General features: G+C 54.8%; 1 protein-coding gene across 2 annotated transcripts in view; it reads right to left on the bottom strand.

Moving 5' to 3' along the window:
• Positions 1–1,068: 1,068 nt before the first annotated feature.
• Positions 1,069–25,266, bottom strand: part of SH2B3 (SH2B adaptor protein 3) — a 90,349-nt gene continuing 66,151 nt past the window's right edge. For both annotated transcript variants that reach the window (XM_048820934.2, XM_075120091.1), the window contains exons 3-8: positions 15,905–16,006; positions 13,743–13,834; positions 9,156–9,250; positions 5,967–6,181; positions 5,147–5,318; positions 1,069–1,602 (exon numbers count right to left, since the gene is read on the bottom strand). In XM_048820934.2, coding sequence (XP_048676891.2) covers positions 1,298–1,602; positions 5,147–5,318; positions 5,967–6,181; positions 9,156–9,250; positions 13,743–13,834; positions 15,905–16,006 — 981 coding nt within the window. In that variant the 3' untranslated portion in view covers positions 1,069–1,297. The remainder of the gene's footprint in view (positions 1,603–5,146; positions 5,319–5,966; positions 6,182–9,155; positions 9,251–13,742; positions 13,835–15,904; positions 16,007–25,266) is intronic.

The following is a 25,266-nucleotide window of genomic DNA, read 5'->3' as shown; positions in this document are numbered from 1 at the left end:
TTGGTAAAGAAGCACAAAGGCAAATATGTCACATCTCCTCCTGTAACTGTAATTCTAACTGAGGAAATGCCAAAGTCTAACCCTAGTCACAATAAGGTATGAGGATAAGAAGCTTCATTAGTGCACCCCCTTTTTGGGTAACTGTTACAATGAAGGGGCTCATGTTGCTTCTCCAAAAATAGCAAAAGCACTGTCAAAAACCCAACAGTCAGTGATTTTCCTGAGACCTACAGGTGAGGGGGATACTGGGGAGAAAAGGTTATACCCACTCTGGCTAGAAAACATGACACACAGGGAAGTCGTATTTGCATAGCTTGACTTAACAACCCTCTTTAAATACTGGATCATATTTTGTGTTTGTTTTTTTTTAAATGCAAGCAATGGTGGCTGTTTGTCAACACCCCTCCTACTTTGAAGAACCAAGCTGAGGTAACATATTTGGAAAAAAAACTTTTGCTTAACTTCAGACTTGTGCCTAAAAGATTTCAACAGCAGAAAGGAAGTTTTACTTCAAGGCCGTGCCAAGATGTCAGTCTTCTCTTTCGTCCTCTGATCAGTTACGTTAAGCCTCTATTAATAGGAGGAAGTTAGTGTTCACTTTTTAATCGTGGCTAATAGATGTGAGCATTTCTTTTGCCCATAGCTGTAGCAGTGACTTCAACAGCTCAATTGTTGGTTTAAAAATGCAAACATGATTGAAGTTAAAGCCTGTACGCTCCATATCCCAAAGTAATGAACCCACTCTTACCTTAGCCCTAAGGCTACTGCTCGGTTAGAAATATGGAACTATGACTTGTGCTACTGCAGCACCTTCCTTGGCCATCAGGAAGTGATTTTTCTTTGTTTATGCACAGCCCAGATCAGTAACTTGTCGCAAAGAACGTCAAATCCAGTTTTGTCCAATTCTGTGGCTGTAATGGACCATTCCAGTTTCTTTTCTGGGCTGAGTCACATCAAAAAGGGCAGTGAAGACCAAAAGCAACTGTGACATGTCTCTGTACCAATGACTAAAAGTGTAGATAGTAGCCTAAAGGGCAGAGAGCCTGACAGGTTAACAGGAATGACGTGTAAACAGTAATAAGAAAGCTTTAATATGTAAAACAGGCCCTTTAACAGGCCTAAGAGAGGGATAACACCCATACTGGAGTGAACAATTTATATCTCTTACCCCTTCCCTTACCAAAAAAATAAATCCCTAATTACATTCTTCTCACAGGGTTCCCAAAATCTATAGCAGAAGTTCTCTAACAAGGCTCCATGCCAAAGTGCGTGGTTTGCACCCCCCCACCCCATCCTGTCAGAGGGGCGTGTATTGATTGTCAATAGCCCGAATGTGGCCCCTGCCAGGGGAATCCAGCTCGTAGTCAGAGTCCCGCTGCCGGCTGGCATGCGTGATGGCCACATTGCTGTCTCGGAGGCTGCTGGCCAGTTCTTCTGGAGAGGGCACCAGATGGAAGATCTGTTCTGGCTGAGAACTGTGGTGAATGTCATCTGTCATGTGTAGCCGGGGGCAGCTGGAGGGACTGATGCGGGTATGGCCGAGTTCGGAGCTCCAATTCGGGACGGAGAACGGGAGCAAGATGGTGTTATTTGAGCCCAAACCTACAGGGAGAGGGGAGAAATCCAAGCATTAGATAACTGGCCAGGGTACGTGCAGGATCCAAAGAGAAACCTAAGCCATCTTGGGTAAGTTTCCCTGGCTTTGTGCCTTAAGCCTTCTCCTGTGGCCTTCCTAAGCACCTAGCCCTGGATCCTGCATGGACCCTGGCCAGTTATCTAATAGTGGGGGAGGGACAGCACTAAGGCACACAGAACTGGAGGTGGTCTGTGGTCACTATTGTTCTCCTGTCCAACCTCTCCCTGCTCAGGGCAGCTCTTATTCCCCCTGTTGGCCAAGGTACACAGTGCTGCTGTATACTGAAGAGCTGGCTGCTGAGGCAGAGTGGGGAAAGCTCTCCTTCGACGGGGTGGGCAAACATCTCCTTGGTGCAATTTACAGAGGGGCGGGTACTTCCCCCTAAAGCATCCGTCCCACCAAAAGGGGCCTAGGCAGCTCCTGCTCCGGGGCAGAGGCGTTGAAGCCTGGGGGTGGCCTTGTGTTGCTGCGCTCCACCTTGGGTGACCCGTCCCACGCAAAGGGTTTGGTCAGAACTCCTAAACAGCCTGTTATGAATCAGATCTCCGTGAGCCGCCCCTGTGGTCAGTGGTTAGGGCAGCTTCTCTTTTAGAAAGAGGAAAAACACAGCCTGACTTTCAAACTTTCTGTATCGGCAGAGGCACTTCCTGCTCTGAACGCAGGTTCCCAGCCCTGTGCCCTTGCTGCCCTAAAGAGCCAGTGCGATCACGGGCCTAACAGGCTGTTGCTATTCGCTACTGCTGCATGCAGGAGGGAACTGGACTTTAGGCTGCAGAAGAGAAGAGCGAGGGGAGATCTGATAGCAGCTTTCAATTACCTGAAAGGGGGTTCTAAAGAGGATGGAGCTCAGCTGTTCTCAGTGGTGGCAGGTGACCGACCAAGGAGCAGTGGTTTCAAGTTGTAGTAGGAGAGGTCGAGGTTGGATATTAGGAAAAGCTATTTCACTCAGAGGGTGGTGAAGCACCAGAATGGGTTCCCTAGGGCGGTGGTGGAATCTCCATCCTTAAAGGCTTTTAAGGCCCAGGTTGACAAAGTCCTGGCTGGGATGATTTAGTTGGTCCTGAAGTCTCTTCCAACCCCCATCTTCTATGAGTCTCCCTCCTCTTGCTACCTCTTCAGTGACTAGCTACCAGCACCAGCTCTAGGAATGCTCCTCTCAGCAGCTCATGCGAGTCTGAACGTTATTTAGGCAGTGGCAGCTTTGCTCATGTTTGATGGTAGAGCCCATAGCCACCCAAAGGAGGGACTGAACTCTTCAGGGGAGAGTGCCCTCTAACAGCCTCCAACCTACTATTTTCAGCAAGCCTCTTGGAGCCTAGCCCATACTCCGCCCCCTACCTCTTGGGGCCTGAACTACCTCCTGCTTCAGTTCAGTTCAATCAACTCTTTCCCTCAAATTAGTATTCCCTTTACCAGAGCCACAGGCTCCAGTGTATGCAAGGTCTTTGCTCATTGAAGTTGGCTTCACCCCACATCATGGTAAAGAGCAAAGGGGTCAATTGTTCTCCACGTCTACGGAAGACAGAACAAGAGGTAACCGGCTTAGGCACGAGGAAAAGCTTTCTACCTATAAAGCTAGTTAAGTGCTGGAGCAGGTTACCGGGGTGACTGTGGGATTCCCATCACTGGAGGCTTTTAAGAACAGGCTGGATAAACACCTGTCAGGGAGGGTCTAGGGTTAGGTAGTCCTGCCTCAGCACAGGGGGTTGGACTCAATCTCTTGAGATCCCTTCCAGCCCATTCCTGTGATTCTAGGGGGAAGCTAGGCGCTTAAGATTTCAGCCACACCATGTTACCTGACCATGCCTTTGGTGGTTTTAAAATGTACTGAAAGAGGATGTGAGTTCAGGACACAGCCCTAAACTGAGTTCCTACTCCTTTCATGGCAGCGCTCAGTACTGCTCCCGCCCTGCCCCTGCTCATCTGACTCTCCAGCTCTTGATCATAAGGCAACTGAATGACAGTGCTGGGGGCTCTTTGGAGTTCTGTTTTATCCAATCGAAAACCCTTGGAGCAGGAACATGCCTCTCTAACCACCTGGGAGGTCACAAGACAGCACTCCAGACTTGGTCAGGACCGCAGCCGACCCCCCTCCACTGAACCACGGGGAGGAAGTTAGCTAGAGGCACTCGCTTTGAACTGTGCTCAAGGGAACTCTTCAAAGCACAGCTATTGTGTTGCCGTACCTGCCCTGGGGGCGAAGAGGGCTGTGCAAGCTTGTCTGGCTGCCTTCAGCTGGGGCAGCAGAGCCCTGGGGCCCGCTGCACGCAGAGGCAGGCTAGTAACTGCGTTTCCTCCATAAACTGAGCACCAAAAGCTTAAATAACCCAGCATGCAATTAGTCCATTGTGACCACGGCAATGCAATTAACGTGGAGAAATGAAAAGCTCTACCCCTCCTCTAATCGCCACCTCGCCCTTCACAAAGGGGCGGGGAGGGAGAGGTAAAAGCATCTTTCACACGTTGCTGTAAGTTAAGCAAGGGCAGAAGCAGCCAGCAGAGCTAGACGCTGCACCTGGAACCTGATGTGCCTACGTTCAAGCCTGTGCTGAACGGCTTCTGTGATTGCAGAGCCCGGCGGGGTAACCCCCAGTGCAGCAGGAGGCTGGTTCTGGAAGCCCGCTGGCTTGGCCTGGCCATGTGTCACACCAGAGAGGTGGGGGAGAAAGTGGGTGGTTTGCACAGATTTTTGCCCCTGTAGCCGCTTGATGTCCCAGGCTCTTAGCACAAAGAGGAAAAGCACTGCTGATTCCCAGCAGTGCGTGTAACGCAAGGGTTGACAGAGAGGCTCCTGTAAAGGGCTCTACCATTACACCAGTTATTTTTTATCCCAAGTGTCAATCAGCTCCTTCCCGAATCTCTTCCCTCCCGGGGAAGTGTGGCCAGCACTGCGCCTGTATGACAATAGCAAGCAGCTGGGTGTTGCCGGGCAGCGTCCCACCTACCGAACACTGGGGGAAAGGGAGGGGAGGGGCAGGATAGGCCTGGGGGCTAGTTTAGTTGAGCAAACCGTACACCAAGCCCACATCCCTGGCCAAAGGGGGCCAGGAGCCACCTTTGATAGCTGCAAGCCATTCACTGAGCACCTGGCTGCCAGCTCTTTCCAGCCAGGACAGGGTCTGCTGAGGCACAAAGATACAGGGGGGGGGAGTGTCAGCCTGATAATTATGGGCGATGCTGAACTCTAACCCCGTGGTATTACGGTGGGCTCCAGCAGCTACTCTAATTAATTAAGCCAAGGGCTAATGCTTTGGCTCAGTTAACAGAACGGATGCGTTGAGCAGCGTCGGCTGGTTGGAACATGGGTGAGGCCAGCCAGCCTTGGGGGCTCGCAGAGAGGAGGGGCTGGCAGCTGCCCCAGGAGCGACTGCCAACTGCAGCTGTGCCCAGAGCCAGGGATATATGGGGGGGAGAGGGGGCAGCCGCTCTCCAGCGGGGCGATGGAGGTGGGGAAAGAGACAAACTTTCCCCTCTGGGCCGTGCACAGGTAGCCCCTCCTCCCCCTCGTACCGTGGGACGACGCGATGACCACCACGTAGCTGGAGAGCTTGACGTCGCAGGCCGCGCCGCACTCCAGGGGGATGGGGCACCGTTGGAAGTGGTGCAGCATGTCCAGGATGGAGGGGAAGCGCAGGTGCTGTACGTGGCACTGGCCCCGGTCGGTCAGTGAGAGCCGCAGGTGCTGCAGGGGAGATGGGCGGGTTACGAAGCTGCTGGCTTGGCTTGCCGGGGGGGTGGGGGGGGGTGTCGTCGGACCAGCCTGGCCTTCGTCAGGTTACATCCTGGGCCGCGAGGGGTGGGATTGTCTCCTGCCCCGAGGGGATGGCGGAGCCGGAGCAGCCATCTTTCCCCAGGGGCTCTGAGCCGGCACCTCGCGGGGAAGGTTTCTGCAGGCGGGTCTATGGCTGGAGATGGGCCAAGGACCCAGTCTTGTGCTCAGAGCCGTCCGCAAGGCATAGGGGCCTCCAAAGGCCGAGCACTGGAGCTCAGGGGAGGCCTGAAAATTGCCCTGCCTCTGGCTCTTGGCTCTCAGCCCTCAGAGCATGGGCCCCGGGGCGGCGGGGGGAGTCGGACACACCCAGGGTAGGACGGCCCGAAGCTGAGCAGGAGCCTCCACCCAAGGCGCTTTAGAAACAAGGCTGTCCAACTCACCACTGGTGCCACTCTCTGGTCAGTAGGGAGAGGGGGCTGGGTGCGCGGGTGGGGGTTCAGTCCCCTCTCTGAATGGTAGTGGTCTGTGTGTAGAGGGCCAGCTGTCTGTCAAGTTGACCAGAGGGAGGAAGCCCTGAGCAGAAAGCAGGACTGGCAACCCCCCCACCCCCAGCCCTACCTTCGCTCTTCCTTGGAAATTGAAGGTGAGGACGTATTCGCCCCTGCGGGTTTCGCTCTGTCGAACGAGGAAAACCCCGTGGCCTTCCAGCCCCTGCAGCTGCACGAGCTGGGCGGCTTTGACGCGCGAAATGGGGCCGTGGAACCAGGGGTAGGACGAGAGGAACTGGTCGGTTTTCTGGCAGGACGGCTCTGGCTGCCCACAGTGCATAGCGCCTGGGGAGGGAGAACAGCATTAGCGCCATGGCTGTCGGGACGGGCCTGGCAGGAGAAATGCTACAACTCCACCGGCCAACCCCTGAGCAGGGCTGGGGGGCTCTGGGAAAGCGGAACCCTTGGCTACAGCCCAAGTGGGCACAGCTTGACCATTCCCTGGTGGGCCGCATCCCCCCCGTGGGAGCAGCGGCTTGAAATCCCCATTCAGCAGAGCAGGGCTCCTGCTCTCTGGCAAGCACCTGGCACAGCTTGGGCAGGACTTGGTGCCAATAAACCATCCCGAGGGCGTCAAGCAGCAACAGCCCAACTGGTGCCAATGCGAACATGAGGGGATCTCGCTGGCGCTAGGCCCAGGACTGCCCGACGCCTCGTCCCCCTCATCCTACCAGAGCCATATCCTTGCTTAGCTACTGTCTCTCACCATTACTGTGCGTCACGTGCCTTAGTGAGAGAAACCGCCGACACCCCCCCCACCATCCTGCCATGCCGTGCAACAGGCTCCCCCAGCATGGTTTGGCTTTGAATCAGTCCCTGGCCACTTCTGCTTTTAGCCAGAGCCTGATTTACTCCAGGTCCTTCGCCTTGCGGTACCGGCCTTCAACCGCAGCACAGTGGGAGCTGCGTGACACTGAAACACAGCGTTCAGACTATCAGTGAAACCCTTGTTTCCTGTCAACTCAACCTGAGAGCCAGGCAACCCGAGTTCCTCTTTCCAGAAAACACAGGCACCAGCCGGACGTTTCAGGGTTGGAGCAGGAGAGAATCTCAAGCTCTCCCTCCGCTCTGCCCGCACCTCCCAAAGCAGCTGCCATCATGGTTCATATTTAATCTCTTGACTGGAAAGAAGGCAAGAGCGGCGTGCTAATCGGCCCCTCTCGGCTTCGGAGAGGAGCCCGCCGCTGGCACGGTGTTGTGAAGCAGCTTTGTGTGTGAGCGTCTGATAAGCAGTTTCTTGGCAGAGGGTTGGGAGCACGTGTCTTGCAGTGACAGGTGAGCAGAGCGAGAAACTCTCAGAATCCTGCTCTGCAGGGGTCTGAGGGTGCTCAGCTCCCTCCCAGATCCAGGGGCCTTTTAAGGGTGCTGAGTCCTTTGCAGGATCAAGCCCCAGATCAGCAGTTCTACCTGCCTCACTAGCTGGGTCATTCTTCTCTAGGCTAGTGCTCCACTTGCTCCCCCGGGCTGGTTAGGCCTCATTCGCTCCCCAACCAGCGACCTTGGCTAGTTTCCTGGGGCTTCTCGCTGGGCTTCAGCACCAGCTCTCTCAGGCAAGAGCCCCCTCCCCCCAGACCCACCTGAGACACTCCCTGGGTGATTGGCACTAGCCACCCCTGTAAGTGATGCCCCCTGGAGCCGTTCTCTCCAGCAGTGACACATGGCAGGAGCCCAAGGACTGCTGCAGGCTGGTAAAGGTCCAGCCGCTCCCTGTCTGCTCCATTAGCCCTTGGCGAGGCGTTGCCAGGTGTGCTGGGGCGGAGGAGGTTGGGGGTTTGTAGCAGTGCACGAACTAGGGCCTTTCAAACTCTAATGAGACCGTCCAGCCCTATGACTGCTGCACTTGGAGTCACTCCTAGGGGATTAAGCGGTGAGGGGCTCGCTGAGCCTTTGACTTAGCGAGAACTCCATTTGGGGTGCCAAGGGGCTGGGCAGGGGGAACCAGAGCCCCCAACACAGATCAGCCACCCCAGAGAAAGCTCGGCCCAACAACTGAACAGTTACCTTCACCAGCCCTCGGGAGCCTGCTGCTGCTTGGGGCCGAGCGCCCACTGAGTGGCTCCAGGCCCAGCTCGGCCCTGCTGCGGCTGGGAGAGGGTCAGGGGGCCTGGCTTCCAGCAATGCTAAGGGCATGTTTAAATACCCCAGCCGGTAGGCGGTCACTGGCACAGTACCAGCTGGGGCTAGCCGTTACACAGGAGCATTGATTTGTGGGGCTTACAGCCAGAAGGCACCCTGTTGATCATGGAGCCTGAGTTCCTGTGTAACAGGCCAGAGCCCTTCACCACCCATTCCTGCAGCAGACCCTGAACACCTGGCGAGCTAAAGCACTGGCCCTAGGCTACCTCTAGTTACTCTGTGATTAGAGACCCAGTCTGAGCCCCCCAATCCAGCACATTTAGCCCAAAGCGGGGTCGGATCCTGCGTCTCTGCACCCTCCGAATGCACTGATGGCTGGGGATGAATTCAGGAGTTTCGTGCATGGTGGAAAAGCAGCATTCAGCCCAACACTGGCCCATTTCCACAGGCTCCCGCCCTGCTGTGTTTTTTGCGGTTGCCTCCGTGTTTGGCTCTGGCCTGGGACTCAGCAGATCTCGGTTCTATTCCCACTGAGCTGCCAGGTGACCTCGAGTGAGGCGCTTCCCTGCTGTGTGCCGGTTTTCCCTCCCCCTCCTTGCATGGCCTGTCTCTCTCGATTGCAAGCGGCTCGGGGCAGGGACTGTCTCATGCTATGTTTGTGCAGCACCTAGCACCCAGGGGTACTGATTTCTGGCTGGGTGCTATAATAATACAAATAATTAATCATCCTAATCGTCGTCAATATCAGTATGGTTTGGGGAAGGGTGTCTTCTGAGGTGCCACACCACCTGCAGGGGGGCATAAGGGCAGACCTTTGTAAACACGGGCTTTACACAAAATGCATTCGCATGCTGGCAGCAAGACAAGTAAACTAAGGGCTGTTTGGAGCACAGAGGACATGGCCAAAGAGGTTAAAATGACTGTAAAGCTCAAGTGCATTGTGGGTCTGCACGAGACGGGAGCGGTGGCTGGAGCTCTGGGACAGGACCCATCGCTCCGGGTTCTGTTCCCTGTGCGATCACTGGGTCGGCGTGGGCCCTCGGGCAAGGCACTGAGAACCTGATTTGCAGAAATGCTGAGCACCCACAACTGGTGCTGGGCTCCCCTACCCCACAGGCCCTTTACCCCACCGGCACTCAGCGCCCTCACTTTGTGTTGGGGCTCTCCCATGCAGGGCACTCACCTTGGGTAAGGGAGTCAGCGCTGACAGTGGCAGGGCTGGACGTCACAGTGTCAGAGAGCTGGCCTGAGAGCAGCTCTACATCGGCTCCCCCGGACCTGCCAGGAAGACACAGGAAGGATGTCACGGCTTCCGCCGCCGAACCCAGGTGGAGAACCGGCTGCTCCGCTCGGCAAAGCACCAGGGTGAACAGGAGAAACACAGCTCCCTTTGTGCAAACGTGCCAGGCAGACACACTGCCTGGAAGGGAACGTGACAGCTCAGCCGCTGCCCAGAATTCAGGGCTCGCGAGGACACAAAATACTGGGAAATTCCAAGTGGTTTTTATGAATTAAAAAAAAAAAAAAAATCCAGTGGAAACAAGTTTCTAAACGCTACGGCGCTGCAGCACAACGGGGTCCTAGTGCACGGGTGTTCCCAAAGCCATCCTGAGCAACATCCCCAACCGGCTGCAGGGCCTGGGCCATCGGCCAGCCGGCCCAAAGGAAACACACTGCAGAGCTGCAACCCCCCTGCTAGAGTTGCAGGCCTCACGAGTAACACAGGATGGAGAGAGAGAGAGATGTGTGGTTTTAATTGCGTGCACACACACACGCTGGCCCTACAGAAATGATAGAAATGTCCTCTGACTGTGGGCAGGTCACAGCCCTGCTTTCTGCCTCAATTTCCCCATCTGTCTACCACCTGTGTGAAGGGCCTTCCGGCAGCAGATGGGGATGCTCAGGGGAGGAGAGAAAGGACGGTGTCATTCATCTCACTGGAGTGCCCTACTGGGAGGGGGCTGCCTGGCCAGCCAGGGCCGAGTATACGGGCAGCCTGCAGAACAGTGGAGAAATACAGTGCTGAGCTCCTTGAGGCTAACGAGACACAGCTGTCAGCCCTGGAGCTGCCCCGGGGGCCACTCAATGCACTGGAGCAGCCTGGGAGGCACCTTTGGCTTGCAGCAAATGCTGCGTTCAGCCCCCGCCCTCTCCCTGTGTTTGAGGTGGGGGCAGGTTTCCCTGTGGGACTCAGCTCCCTCCTCAGGTGCAGCTGTGAACTCGTGGGACGGGGCTGAGGTGAGCACCCAGCACGGTGGGGCCCTGCTCCTCTGGCACAGCTGCGATGCAAACAGGAACCGGAGGAAAAGGGCACATGCTGTCCTGGAAGTGTATCAAGTATCCCCAAAACACATGGGGGCGGGGAGAAGACCTCAGGGACCCCTGCAATGGTGCTGGGCCCTCGAAGAACAACTCGAGCCGCCCCTGCCCAGACCCCACTACAGGGGGTGGTTACATCCCCTCCCCGACTCCCCTGTATCAGGGACCCTCCCCACGTGCAGCAGACTGCATGGCAACCCCCCTCTCCCTGGCCCAGACAGCCCCCACCACTGCCCCAGCAGCAGACGACACTGGGGCGGGGGCAGACTTCTACCCAGCAGGGCGCTGCACCTAGATCCATGAGCCCCACGGTCCCCCAGGCTGCCAGGGGCTGTAAGGCCAGCCCGAGGGCGCTGACATGGCTGGGGCTGATGCTCCTGGTGCAGTCAGGACCGAGGTTCTGACGGGCGCTAGGCCCTCGGGGGCGAGGGGTGGGGATCCGGGGCCAAGGGCTGAAGCAATCCGCGGGGCGTCAGTTGGGCCGGAGTCCAAGCGAGGCGCGCAGGAAGCAAGCCTGAAGTCATGGGAACAAGAAGCAGGGCAGGGACCGGGGGAGCAGAGCACTCCGTAAATCACAACAGGGCTTGGCCCTGACACGCCGCAGGGTATTTCAATAACAGGAAGTGCCTCGCTTGCAGGACCGGGCGATAGCCGGGCCTGCAGGCCAGCCGGGGCTTCCTTCCCAGGGGGCAGCACTGCCCCTTTGCTGCGCCAGCCAAGTGCCCCTCAGAGCCAGGGCCCCCTTCGCCCCTGGCTTTCCAAGCAGGGATTTGGGAATCACGCCAGCCGGCCCCTTCCGGGCGCTCTGGGAACACAGGCTGACAGCTCCCCCTCACGAGCCAGGGAACCACAGTCCAAGGCCCAGAGACCAAGCTCACGGAGCGCAGCAGCACAGCAGCACAACCCAGCCTTCGGGGCTCCCTGCCGGGCCCTGCCGATCCCTTCCAGCTCACTCAGGGCTTGGGCTGAATTACTCCCCAGTATAGTTCCCGAGCCCCATGTGAGTTACACCAGGGATGCGTCTGGCCCAGCATGGCTGGGCTGGCTTGCCGCTAGCCCAAGGGAGCCTGGCCATCACCCGGAGAGCCCAATTCCCACCCAGCAGGTGGGCAGGGGGTCAGGACGGGGCAAAGCCCGCGCCCCTGTCCTCAGTCAGCAGCAAGGCCCAGCCTGGGGGGACCCACAGGGATGAACACGGCCTGGGAAACCGTCAGCTCCACCTCCCTGGCAGAGCAGGGCTGGCGTCGGTCCAGGCAGCCCGAGGCGTGAGTTCGTCCCTGGCAGGAGCAGAGCCACGTGCCCGTGGGAGGAAGAGCCTATGAGAGGAGATGGCGCTCAGGGGCTCCTGCGAGGCGGGACAGGAGAGCAGCCCAGCTGGGAGGTGCGATGCTCCGGGCAGCAGCTTGTGCCGATGCAGCCCTGCTTGCGGGGCCCCAGCTAGCTGGCCCTTCACCTCCCTCCCTGGAAGCACCTGCAGCGCATGCCCCATGGCCCCACTTGCAGAGCTCTCCGGGCAGTGCAGGCTGGTGCCAGTGGGCACAGGGACCTGCCGTCCGCCCAGGGAAGGGAGCCATTTGCTCTGCCCTGCCCTCACTACCATCCCAGCAGCAGCACGCAGGGGGTGGGGAACTCCAGTCCCCACCCAGCCTTACAATCCAGCCAGCCTGGCTCCTGGCAGGTGTTCAGAACATCTGGCTCTGGCCACTTGTTAGGAGGGCTGGCTGCCAAGAAAGTCTTGGCTGGCACTTGGGGGAATCCCCGCCCACCCGGGGGCAGGCTCCGAGCCGCAGTTGCAGAGGAGGCTCCGGGGGCAGGGGGTGTTTCCGTTTGCAATGCAGACCAACCAGGGGATCCTCAGCTGGCGGGGGGGGGGGGGGCTGCCTGCAGTGCTTTAAATGCTCCCCCAGACAGCTGGGGGCTCAGGCATGGGCACTAACTCTATGATAGGCATTTACGGCGGCACTGGCCAGCTGTATTTCCATATTAGTGCCCGACCCAGGTGGCTCTGCCAAGTGTGCCAACGTCCTAGTCTCTGCCACTGGCGGGGGCTTCGCACCAGGGTGCTGGATCCCGAGGACCCCGCCCTCTGTGGGCACTGATCCTTTGCTCACTTGGCTACCAGTCACATGCGCTCACAGCTGCCACTGGGCCTTTCCTCTTGGCAGAGGGCTGGTTGCAGACAGCCATGAAAACATCATGGTTCTTGCACAGACTTCCTGCTCCTCCTCCTGCAGCTGCTGTGTGGCTTGACCTCTGCAGGACCGGCCCAGTGCGGGGGCAGGGACGGTTTCCAGGACCCTGCCCAGCTCTGTGGGAGTTCAGGGCTCTGCAGTGCATGGTGGGTAGGAGCAGGTTCCATGGCTACCTCGCTCCCTGGATCTCCTGCCTATTGCCCACACCGAGGGGCAACCAATGTCACCTTCCTTTCCTGGAAGACACTCATTCGCTATCAGCTAGTGGTACTGTGGGCTGCATTTCAACCGGTTGCCCAGCAGCCCTGGCTCCCACCCCAGCCCCATGAGCAAGTTCCCCCTGCCCGTTGTGCTGGATTTGAAATCCGACATTTGCAGCAGAGAGAGGGCAGGGGGCAAGTGGCCGGGGAAGAACATGGGCAAGTCTCCCGGCAAGCTGCATGGCACCGGCCTAGTCTCATCTGCCTTCCCTGGCTGCAGGAGGCTGGAGAAGCCAGGCCAGCCACGCTGCATCCTCGCAAAGGGCCTGGGACTGTGGCTTGTAGCACCTGTGTCTTGATGCAGCTTCTTCCTGGAGCCAAGATCTGGGCACATGGAGCCCTGGGGCCTGGCAAAACTGTTGGCAGACTGGCCTAGAGAGGCTCACTTTCCCAGCTTGGCTTTGCCAGCCACGGCTGCAGGCTCCGCCAGTGACTCCCCTGCAGCCCTCGCTCAGGGTGGCTGGAAATCCCGGCCCAGGGACTCCCCTTCTCCCCGGGCCCTGCATGGCTCAGGCAGGGGGACAGCTCTGCCCGGTCCAATCCAGGGCCTGAGCCCCTTCCCTTCCCTCCGACTCCAAGGGGAGCCAAAGGCCCAGAGCACCAAACAGGACTGGGCCCTACATGGGCAACGTTTTCAGGAGCTCAGCTGACCTGCCCCGTGCATTCGAAGGGGCTCAAAGCCGCCCAGTCACCAAGAAGCTACGAGAGCCAAAGGTCGGTGTCCTGAGGCCCTGGGGGTGGAGTTTGGATCCAGGGGAGGGTAACAAGGGGCAGCTCCTCCACAATCTGGCCTGGGCATTCCTTCAGCTTTGCGTGGGGAACGTGTGCACAGACGATGCCCGCTGAAGTCTCAGGCTGAGGCCCAGTCCCCGGGGAGGGAATCGCACCCATCGAGTGTAAGTGTCAAGAGCCAGCTGTTCCCAGTGTCACATGAACTAGGGGTCAACCAGCTGCTGCCAAAATAAGCACCCGAGCAACTGGCCCTAGCTTGGTCCTTACCCTCGGGTCATACATTCTTTGATTTCGGCTGTCCAGGAACTCAGCTGCTGCTCGTCGCCAGCCTCAAATACAACGTCTGTGCAGTTATTCACCTAGACAGGAGAGAAGGGGAGTGTTGGACGGACTCCTTGTGGCATGAAAACACAGCTATCCTGTCCTGCCTAGGTCTCCACGACCTAGCTCACAGGAGCGGGGATTTCCGCTTGGATCCTGAGAACCAGCTACAGTATCACTTCCTTCGCAGGCTCTCCCACCAGCCCCTGGGAGTTCCCTCTCTGTTCTTCCCTCTGGCTCTCTGCTTCCCTTGCTGGGCAGCCGTCTCCAGTGGAAATGATTCACAGCCTCTGCAGCGGAAAGGAAGGGGAGGAAGGAAACTCTTGTGGGGAAGGCTCTGGCCCCTGGGCGGGGAGATCTGGGCCACTTAACTTCCTAGAGGAACTTGGCCACTTATGGCCTCATATTCCACCTGCCCCTCACTGGGCCCCCATGTCTGGACGGCACAAGTGACTGTGGTCAGAATCTTGTCCCTGCAGTCAGGGAACTGAAGGGTAAGTCCTGCACCATGGCCCCTGGAGCCAGCGGTTCTCAAACTGCAGTGGCCCCCAGACGGCTCTGCAACTTGTACCAACTGCTTTTGTGGGCAGAGGACAGGATGTGCCAGCCCCCGGAGAGAGAGGACTGCTCGGGGAGAAGGAGGTCAGGCAGCAGAGTGGCACCAGGAGCGTAGCAGATGAGAGGGGGAGACGTGTGCTTTGCATAGGGCAACCCCAGCACAGACAGGGGCCAGAAGCCCATCTTAACTCCCCCGTGTGGCTGTCACATCTCTGGGAGACTTGGTCCCCAGTCTAAGGATGGGAAACCTCTACCAGAAGAACAGGGGCAACTAGGTGCCCACAGCGGCATGGGTGCAGCTCACGGGCCCGGCAGATGTGCCTAGAGGAGAGGATACATGTGACAGACTGTTCTCCCAGCTCTGGGATCGGCAGCAGGCAGAGAAGGGGACGCCAGTCTGGGGAGGGGCTGGTGTCAGCTCAGTCGTCCCCTCTTGGGGAAGGAACGGGCAACCCCTGCTGTGAAGAATCTGGTCACTGAAGCCTCTACAGAGCAGCAAGGAGGGCAGGCATCAAAGAGGGGGTGACAGACGGCAAATCGGCTCCTGCAAGCCCCCAGCCTGGGTAGCATCTACTGTCCTGCTGCTGGTCTCCAGGGGGCCAGATCCCAGCCCAGTGCATTGTCCACACAGAGAAGTACTCTGCATCTAACGAGCATGACTGTGAGCTGAGAGGAAGCTACGAGGGAGGGCAGCGGCCTGAAGGAAACACCTAGTCCAAGCCAACAGCACCCACTCCCCCCCACACCCTCGCAGGCAGAAGAGGAACTGAAATTTGGCATCTGAGTTCCAGCAGACACGTGCTGTGAGAGGAGAAGCAAACCCCAGAGCCTGTGATGTGCCCTGAGGCAGTTGCTGAGCTGGTGCAAGGAGCTGCTCACCCAGACAGGAGCCCAGATCTGCTCCACCCGCACACTCGGCCTGCAGGCCCTGGGGCTGATTGAACAGGACCTCCGGGCCCCATTTGGAACGTGACGAGGCCGCGTGTCCTGTACACGCCCCGGAGCCGTCTCTAGTGACAGGGCCTCTGGGCTCCCCACCCCAGGCTCAGGAGCCTCTGCCGGGCCCCTCAGCGCTAGCGGGAACAGAGCTGCGGATGCGGCCAGGCTCTGTCAGCGGGCACCGCTGGATGACAAGCGGCAGGCACTGGCTGGCACAGCACAGGTGTTAGCCCTGTAAAGTGCCCCTGCTGCCCCAACGGCGGGTAACTACTGGCCTGTTTAAACTCAGATCGCTGACAGGGGCAGAGAAAGAGACACAGGTGGAGCGTAACAAAGGGCCGCTCCTAACTCACGCACCTGAACTCCCAGAGCTGCTCCGAGTACTCCGGTAACCCTGCCGGGAGAGGGCTCAATCCTGACCGAGAGCGGTCACGTGTTGGGCCGGCCCTGGAGTTTCACAGAGCATTCGCTCCCTGCTGCAGGACTCTGTCCGGGGTTCAGAGACAGGCAGGAAAGCTCTCTCCCCCCACATCCCAGGGGTCACTGCCTATAGAACCCTAGTGCCGGTCCTCACAGGCCTTCCATAAGGGCAGGGAAGATGCGGGCCCTACCTTGAGTACAAAGGTGTTCATGTTGTCTGGCATCTCGAGGCGGGTGCATCTCCGGATCTCTTGGACAGCAGAGCAGGCCATGAGCAGCTTGGGTTTGGAGCACTGGAGAGAGAAAGAGATCGAGCGCGCGTAACCAGAACCCTGGCATCAGGAATGACACAGAGCCCACCGGGAGACGCTTAAGGTTGGGCCTCATCCTTTGTGACGCTGAGCACCCTCTACTCCCACTGCCCGGCATGGGAACGGAGGGTGCCCGCACGTGGCAAGAGGTGTGCTGCAGGGAAAGCACCGAGACCTGCTCCTAGCAGGGGAGGAGGGGGAAATCACAGACTTTGGCTCTCTGCTGTCCTGGCTGAATTGATACTAGCAACCTTGTGGTGAAAGGTTCTGGGTCCTGCTTCCTATCTCCAGGGCCATCCAGCATATCACCCAGCAGAGAAGTACGCTGTGTGCCAAGATAGTAATATTCTATGGAGAAAGGTTAAGCTAGTAAACAGTTCTCATCTGCTCTGCAGCCCTGCATCTTGGCTGCTGTTCGTGACCCCTGCTGGAGCCCAATTTGGCTTCAGTTAAATGAGACAAACTTCAGAACAACTTCTGAGGCAGCCCCTGGCATTGCATTTTAACCTCTACTGTCCAGATCTGCAGAAACACAAACCAGTCCTTTGTGCTTAAGCAAATAATTGGCACAAGCTACCAAAACAAGGCAGCGGCTCTGCAAGGAATCACAATCAATATATTGCACAACATCTGGCCCCAGTATCCTCCTCTCAGACACGCGGTGCAGTCAGCTTCCTTGCAATCTCCTAATGGGATAAAAACAACAGACACCAACCGGCCTGAAGGCAGCTGATCTCTAACACATGAGCTGTGCTCTTTCTCCTAAACTTGCAAATCTGGGCTCCTTGCTTTACCCAGAGAAGAGCTTCAGAGCCTCATTGTTTACCCCTTTCAAGATTGACATGTGCAAGCAATTGCTTTTTAATCAACAATAACTATGGGAAAGTACTGCAAAAGTAAACTACATTACCGCATGATATGGTTCCCAGATGCAGGCTAAGTTTCCTCCCACAAATCAGGGCTGCCAACTTGCATGGCCCTGCTGCCATAGGGTTCTCTAGGCCTTCCAACCTTGGTCATTCTTGGAGAACTAAACGATCAGCTTGATTTTCAAATCCCTATTTATAGGCCAGACTGCACAGAGCGCGAGTGGAAAAGGCACCAACATTTCCAGGCCTGTTCTCAATTAGGCCTTTTGTTGTAGTCTGAAACACGGCAGTTTTGATGCTGCAAATCAGGACCCAGTGCTCACCCAGCATGAAAGGTTCGCAGGCCTCCTGATACCCCTGGGCAGAATTCTGCAAACAGCTGTAGAAAACAGAAATTATCTGTGGCGGGACTTCAGTGGAGTTACACCAGGGGAACGCTGAGCCTGTGGACTTGAAAATCTGACATGGGATGCAGCTCTTTAAGCTTAAAAGGCATGATCAAGATTTGGCAAAGTGGTTAGCGATGGGGGATGCCCAACCTTAAAGGGGCCTGCTTTTCTGGGCATGGATGATCAGTGTTACAAGCGTGCTCTCTGTTGGTGTACATGTCAAGAGTTAGTTAACAGATAAGGTGCCAGTAGAAAATACACAGTGTCACATGGGTTTGCTATGATGAGAATGTCGTTGTGCCCTGCAAATGGCTCCCTTTGGGCAGCTCTTTCCATCTGCTCTAAAGATGGGGTCGGAAGCACTGGGAGGCCCCTTTAAGATGCCTGGGGTTGGGCACCCAAACTCAGTAACCACTTTGTAAAATCTTGACCCGTATGTTTTTCAACCCCCCGCCCCCCATTTTGTTATCCAAGTGACTAATTATGCAGGAGAGGATTAAAACTCAATGAATCCTCAACAGCAGAGTTTACTTTTCACTGTGCTTGTTGTTTGTTTAAACCCAGATTTGGCCCCAGACAAAGAGATTGGAGAAGAACTCGGGGCCATTCACTTAGCACAACGAGAAGACTCTCAGCCAGTTCCTCTCTGGCAAGAATTCCCACAACCAGCATCAGCAGCACATCCTCATATTTTCCTATTCCCAGACATCTAACGAAAAAGTGCCTGGGTCCGATCTATCCTGGCAGCCTTGGATACATTCCTGACTCTCGCGTGGGCTGCTGCGCTGGCCTCTAACTGAAACATCTGTCAGAGGACACCGAAAATCCCGGAAGGTGTAAAAAGGATCCTGGGAACTGCTGCTGGGCTGGGCTGCTCAGCTGTGGTTTAAAAGAACCAGCACTTCTTCCCTCTCCCCAGAAGAAATTCCCCCGAGCCCCAGGCTCTGGGCACCCTTTAAATCCTAGTTATACCTATATAGGTGTACATAAAATCTCCCCACTGTATTTTCCACTGCATGCATCCGATGAAGTGAGCTGTAGCTCACGAAAGCTTATGCTCTAATGAATTTGTTAGCCTCTAAGGTGCCACAAGTCCTCCTTTTCTTTTTAGTTATACCTATAGGTTTTATGGGGTGCTCAAGGCTTTTGTTGGCCCGCTCCAGGGAGGGGAATTCCACCCTATGAAAGCTACGCAGAGTGCACCAGATTCGATTAAATAGGCAGAGTAAGCTAGTGGAAGGAGCCAGTCAACCTGACTTCAGTAAAAGAGCAGGGGCCCAGACAGCCCCGCTGCAGGAACATCATTGGTCAACCCTCAGAAAGGGGAGGGACCAGAAGGAAGGGGGCCAACTAGTCAGGTGGGGTAAATCAAACAGGGGTAAGAAAGGGGAAGTGCCAGTCTGTTGGAAATCCTGGGATGGTGGGTGGTCTCCCAAAGCAACAAAAGGCCTGTCCCCGCTGATGAGGGACAGCCACAGGGGTCTCTCCAGAGCAGGTACTGCCCGGGCAATGGCAAGGCAAACAGCTCCCACCCTGTCCCACCATCACCTGCCCCGTTCCAGGTCCAGGTCCAGTTAATACTAACTCTGGAGGTGGTTTCTGAGCTGTGGGCAACCATCCACTAAAACCCCTTATGCTTCATGGCATGAGCCAGCCACTGTGAGGGGTCAGGAAGGAACTTTCCCTAGAGGCAGGGCACGCCCTACATGGCAGCTAGGGGGATTATCTGCACCTTCCTCTGAAGCAGCCTTGTCAGACAGGATGCTGGACGAGGGCTGAAGGAGCACTGCTGTGATCCAGTTGTGTTAACATCAGTAGGACTAATCACTGGGGAGGAACCTGGAGCAGAAAGAAACAGACTCAAGGGGGAAAACTCAGAGGGGATCAATTTCCATTTGTCAGAACAATGTGGCTTTTCAGATGGGCCTGTATGTGTGAAAACAACTAGCGTCATTATTACTTCGTCTTGAAACTAATGAGCCATTTTGAAAACCAGGTGAGCAAAGCTGGTTAAAGGAAGGAAATCGAGGCAGCGAGACCCCTTAATACTTTTACCAGAAACCCTTCGCTTCTGGGACCAGTTACCAGCCTCAGCAGATGATCTGGGTTTTTCCAGCAGGATCTGAGTTAACATCTTTGGTTGGGATGAGCTGCATGATTCATTGGTGTCCAACAGAGCAGCAAGAAGTAATCCCTGCAAAGCTGCTAACAGATGGTGCCTTAGAGGCCAGTGCAGGAAGTGTCCCTACACAAGATTGTCCAGCCCTTGAGAATTGGGACAACTATTGCCCCAAAGACTGGCCAGCCCCATGCGGAGAGACTGTGTCAACACGGTATTTAGTAAAGGGAAAAAAATGGTGAACAAGTGCAATTATAAATGAAGAGTGGCAAAGCTGGCTTGGTTCAGCGTCTGCGAAATCCCTCGCTCAGACGAAACACAGAGATTCAGTCCGACGTCCTGAACTTGGGGCAGGCAGGCGCTGGAATCTCAAACCAAGGCAGCGGGGAATTGTGCTCGTCAGTTTCACACACAGATTGCTCAGCCAGCCTCCTCCAAGCACTGAGGGAAATGGCCACGGAGCTCACAGCCAGGAGAAGAATGAGGCGCAGGGGATTTACGGTCCCTCAGTGGGTAGCCAGGCCAGGCCTCATCCCCCACACCACAGCGGGATGGGAGTGACGCAGAACAAAACCAGTGACAGAACTGAAGTGAGAGGCTATGGCGCGGTACCAGGGCAGAAACTGGGGAGCGCTGAGATGCTCTGGGAGCTCGGCTCACTGCTCCAGCCTCTCACCCCCCGGCCTGGCTGATCACATGTGCCGACTCCCCAGGACACTTCCAAAACCATTGGGAAAATGTCCCCATTTGGGTGCTCAGAGCAGGCCCAAGCCTCCCAGCACTTCCCAGCACTAACCCTTCTGCTCCCTGCATGGCTTCCTACCTATCTCAGGAGCCCCATGGAATGAAACGCCCTGGACCGGCGTCCCCACTTGGATGCACCAGAGTAACTCCATTGACTAGGGCAGGCTGTTACAGAGATGAGGTGGGTGAGATAATATCCTTTATTGAACCAGCTTCTGCTGGGGAGGGAAATGAGTCTCTGGAGGGAGCTAAAACATTTCAGTCTAGTAAACTGGGACTGGTTAAAAAGAAAAAAAAACAAGAACAAAACAACATCCAGCTCCCTGTGAAGTCTGACAAAATACAGATGTGACAAGTGACTCCACCCTGCAGTTCTCACCAGGCAATCTGCATCCGATCAGGAGAGTTCCGCACTGGCTGGTTTTAAAGGCTTCTCGTCTGCTTGGGTTTTGGACATCAGGTCTTTGGCTCTCAATTCCCACTGGAAGTCACTGAATGGAATGGTCAACAGTATTGGGCTCCCAAATTCCATCTGTGCCTTTGAAAATCACCGCCCTTGTCTACACGAGCAGACTTCATGGACAATTGGAAGGATGAAGGCATCCAAGTGCCACAGAAGTGAACCCCAGTTAACAGATAGGGGAAGTGATTTTGATTCAGACTGATCAGAACTCTTGACTCCTGACTTATTTTTCTCAGCAGCTGGTTAGGAAAAAAAGCCTCCTGTTAAGGCTTCAACACCTCCAACCTCTCTTCAGCTGAGGACAGAGAAAGCTCCCTAGAGACATCTCTGAGTCATCCAAACAGTTCTTCAGCAAAAAAGAGGGGGCAAGATGTGGCTAAGTCAGACCACAAACAGAATCTCCCTTCTCCGTCTAGGAGGGCGGAGGGCATAGTAGACCCTTATCAAAACATACAAAACAGGAAGAAAGGACACAAGGTACTGATCTCTCCCTTGCATCTCATATTCCAGCATCAGAGGCCTCACACAGCTGGGGATGAATACAAATATTCCAGATCTCTAGGAGTCTGTGCCAGCCTTGCAGAGCTTTAACCTGACTCACTTGGCTCCTGGGAGAAAGCATGGTGTGGATTTCAGGTTTGGAGCAAAACCCAGAGCAAGGAAGCATTTGTCATGTGGTTGGAGTTTTGCAATTCAAGTTCTCCCCAGGTTGGGCGGGGTGTAATTTTAACATGGTAGCTTGAGCTCAACTGGGCAGAGGACAAGGGGGAGCTTGCTTCTAGACCTCATCTTACCAGGCTGTAGGGGATTTAAAAAACAAACAAACCCACCCACTAGTTGCATTTTTAGTTAGTAGAAAATGTTCAAATCAGGCCAGCCAGATTCATTGTCATTTAAGGCATAGAACAGGTCTTTGATCATTAGAATAACAGGACCGGGGTTTAAATGGTGCCTAGACCTTGGTGGCCCAAATGTATGTCACCCACAGATAGTGGGTTAAAATCCACTTTTATTTAATCATTTATGCAGCTTGCTTGCTTTTTGGCTTTTCACTGAGGGGAAAACAGGCCAGCCAATTTCAGTTCCTGGTTCTCAGGCATTCACACAAAGTTGCAAGGACTTTGTTGCAAACAGCATCTTCACATTTACGGCTGTGCAAACAAACCCCGGGTTCATACAGAATTTAAAAATAAAAATCACGGAAACTTTTACAGTGACCTGACATTTTCTAAAAGCCTCGTTATTACGAAATCGGTACCTGGGACATGCACTAACCCGGTGCTGTCTCTTTAAAAGCCGCCCTCTTCTATAAACAGCACGGGGGCCTGACTGGAACAGCTCGAGGCAGCTGGCGTCACAGGAATTGCCGTGCAATGTACAGCTCCACAAAGGGTAGAATTGACAAAGTGACCGGAAAGTAACAATAACAGAAAAGGGAGGTAAAGCACTGCCATTAGAGAGACAAGAAATACAATATGCAATGGAATGAGGCCCACTGGCATGGCAGAACAGGGTCTTTTGGGACACCTTTATTTAACAAAAACCTGCACTCCAGTATTCTTGGCAGCAGCTCTCACGGATTGCACCAGTGCTCATGTGTTTTCAGCTGTCAACAAGAGACTGCTGGGGATGAAAGACACCCTAAATACGCCCTCCCTAGGAGGTTAGCTCATCCACCTTGCTTTGGGGATAAAGTAGGAGAAACAGCATGAAAACGAAGCCACCTAAAAACCAAATGTTGAAGGCCAGACGTAATGCATGACAAATACCACAGTTTTCAGAGTAGCAGCCGTGTTAGTCTGTATCCGCAAAAAGGAGTACTTGTGGCAACTTAGCGACTAACCAAGTTATTTGAGCATGACGAAAGCTTATGCTCAAATAAATTTGTTAGTCTTTAAGGTGCCACAAGTACTCCTGTTCTTTTTGCAAATACCACAGTGTTCTACAGTACGGGCCAAACTACACTGAGGATTCAGAAAACCGCTACAGCTTTGTACAGCAACAGGCCCAAACACTAATCCAATGACTGCAGTAATGGCTTAGCCCCCTGTAGCAATGACAGGGTACCCAGAAGCCAGCAGAGTATATCCTTATGCTGTGCTACAATTGTGAGAGAGTCTGAACTCTTCAGCTTTACACCCAACTAGGGAAATGAGAAAACAAAAGAAAAGCCCCAGACTGACACAGCAGATTTGTCTCTCTGATCTTTGGGCCACTGGAGACATGGGTTCAACTCTGAATTGGGTCACATGGGTCTCACCTCAATGCAATCTGCAGGTCTGTCAGCTGAGACAATCTAGGAGGCTAACGAACCTGGGGGTTGATTGTTTTTTAAAGCTGTGGTTCTGGGTTCTGTCCTCCGAGAGCTCTCAGCACTGCAAGTCATACAGGACTGAAGTTCTGGAGGAGCTTAAAAGCCGTTTTGTTTGAGGAAGGACTTCCCCAGAGCGCCAGAGGTGTTACTGGGGGAGATTCCTTCAGAAGAGCTGGACTGAGCCAGCACACCTTGCCCCGCACTGGCCATGCTGCTCAGTCACGGAAATGCAGCTACCTCTAGAGTGGCACAGGGCAGCTATTAAACAGCTGACAGCAACGCTGTACAGCATGTGTTAGGATGAGAAGAGATGTTTCACTACCTTTATGCTGTTTTCCCTTTAGCGTATGTTTTCCCTTTAGCGACCAGGGGGAATGCAGGTAAAATGCAATGAGGCCTGGACACTGGACAAGTCCCTAGTCCCCCTTAGTCTCTTCCAAACACAGGCATTGTTTATTACAGTGCTGCTGCTTGGACAACAACATTTCTTTCCAGACCCCAGCTCTAGCCTTTGAATCCCTCTTGTCAGGCAGCTGCTACATGAAAGCACAAAGGAAATGAAGAGCGCAGAGGATGTAGCAGCTGACAAATCAATAGGCGTTGCGTTGCAGGACTAGGTAAAAGCGAGAATACAGCCTCCGACGGATTTTGTTCCCATTGTGTGGAAACAAGCAATCCTGACACATCAGAAATGGGATCTCAGAAGTTGTGCATGCATTAAAAGCAAAATGGCCATGGCTGATAGGAGAGGCTGTCTTATCCCAGTTCTCGTCCAACACTCTGGATTTTAATTTGGGCTCTTCGCCCTTCTCCCCAGATCAGTTGGGAGAGTATGAACCACAGGGCTAGTCACTCCCTCCTCCCCCAGCGTAACTGTTACAAACCACAGCAGCTGTTTCCTGATATCTTGCATGTGAATCCCACCGCCCCTCCAGCAAGGCCTGTAGATTGGTCAGCACAGCATCTGCAGGGGTGACACGCAGGAGGAATGTGTTCTGGGCTCAAAGGGGCAGTGTCACGAATCAAGACATTTCCAGAAATATTCTCAAGGTGGCAGGGGACACACGCACAATCTCTCTCTCTCTCACACACACACACACACACAAATCAATATGTATGCCCACACACAATCTCAACACACACACACACAAATATACTCAATGCAGTAATACGTGCATACCATATTCTGAACGCTCTTTACCAGTTATTCCAAGGATAGTGCTTCTAGACAAAAGAAATGCCTGTTTTGGACTACATTACCCATAATCCTTAACCAGAAACGGGGCAGGGAGGGTCAGGCTTCAAAGAGCCAACTGGACGGTTGTCAACAAACCTCAAGGGCTCTGTCTTTCTTCTCAAAGAACCCACAACCCCCACATGTGCACATTACATCACAATGGAGAGTGCAGAAGGGTGGCACCTCTCAACACCGTAGGGGTTGCATTCTGCCTCCTCCCAGGTCTGGTTCGCGAAACACTGCTTCTCATGCTAACAAATGCTGCGCAGCGTCGCTGCCAGCCGTGAAATAGCTGCCAGGCTCCACCCTAGAGGCAGCTGCATTTGAGTGACTGCACAGTGGGGACTGTTCTGGATGAATCAGCAGTATTACAGCATAAGCTCTTTTGGGCACAGACTGTTTGTTATGTGTTTGTACAGCACCTAGCACAACGGTCGTGCCGTTTCGGTGCCATCACAATATACATGTTCAATAACAAGGGGTTTCTGAAGCCTGTCCCCCCAGGAGCTGCTCTCTGAAGATTAACTGCCCTTCAGTTTCACTTCAGGAGGGAGGGATAGCTCAGTGGTTTGAGCACTGACCTCCTAAACCCAGGGTTGAGAGTTCAATCCTTGAGGGGGCCATTTAGGGATCTGGGGCAAAAAAAATTGGGGATTGGTCCTGCTTTGAGCAGGGGGTTGGACTAGATGACCTCCTGAGGTCCCTTCCAACCCTGATATTCTATGATTCTATGAATGAGACAAGCCAGCCCTGCTTGGAGCCATGCAGCACTGCTGGGCAAATGAGCTGCCCGTCCTTGGGATCCAAGAATGCTCTAAGTATGGTACTTACACAGCTCCCATCACCACAGCATCTGAGCACCTCACAATCTTTACCGGGTTTACGAGCAGCTGAAAGTTTGTGCTGTCGCACGGGTGAGGCACTGGGGCCGAGTAATCCACAATCTTTGCCGTCTCCCTCAAACAAGCCATGAAACCACTGCATGCAAATTAGCTGCCCAGTAGGGTCGATGACTGGTTGAGTGAGATAAAGATGTGGCCCACAGGAAGACTGGAAACAAACTGCCCTTTGTATCCTGGCCTGTCCCAGGCGGTGGGCCAGGGGAAC

Source organism: Caretta caretta, chromosome 15, assembly GCF_965140235.1.
Source record: "Caretta caretta isolate rCarCar2 chromosome 15, rCarCar1.hap1, whole genome shotgun sequence".
NCBI classification, from domain to species: Eukaryota; Metazoa; Chordata; order Testudines; family Cheloniidae; genus Caretta; species Caretta caretta.
The sequence above is the reverse complement of the archived record's forward strand: the minus strand, read 5'-3'. Positions and strand labels throughout refer to the sequence as shown.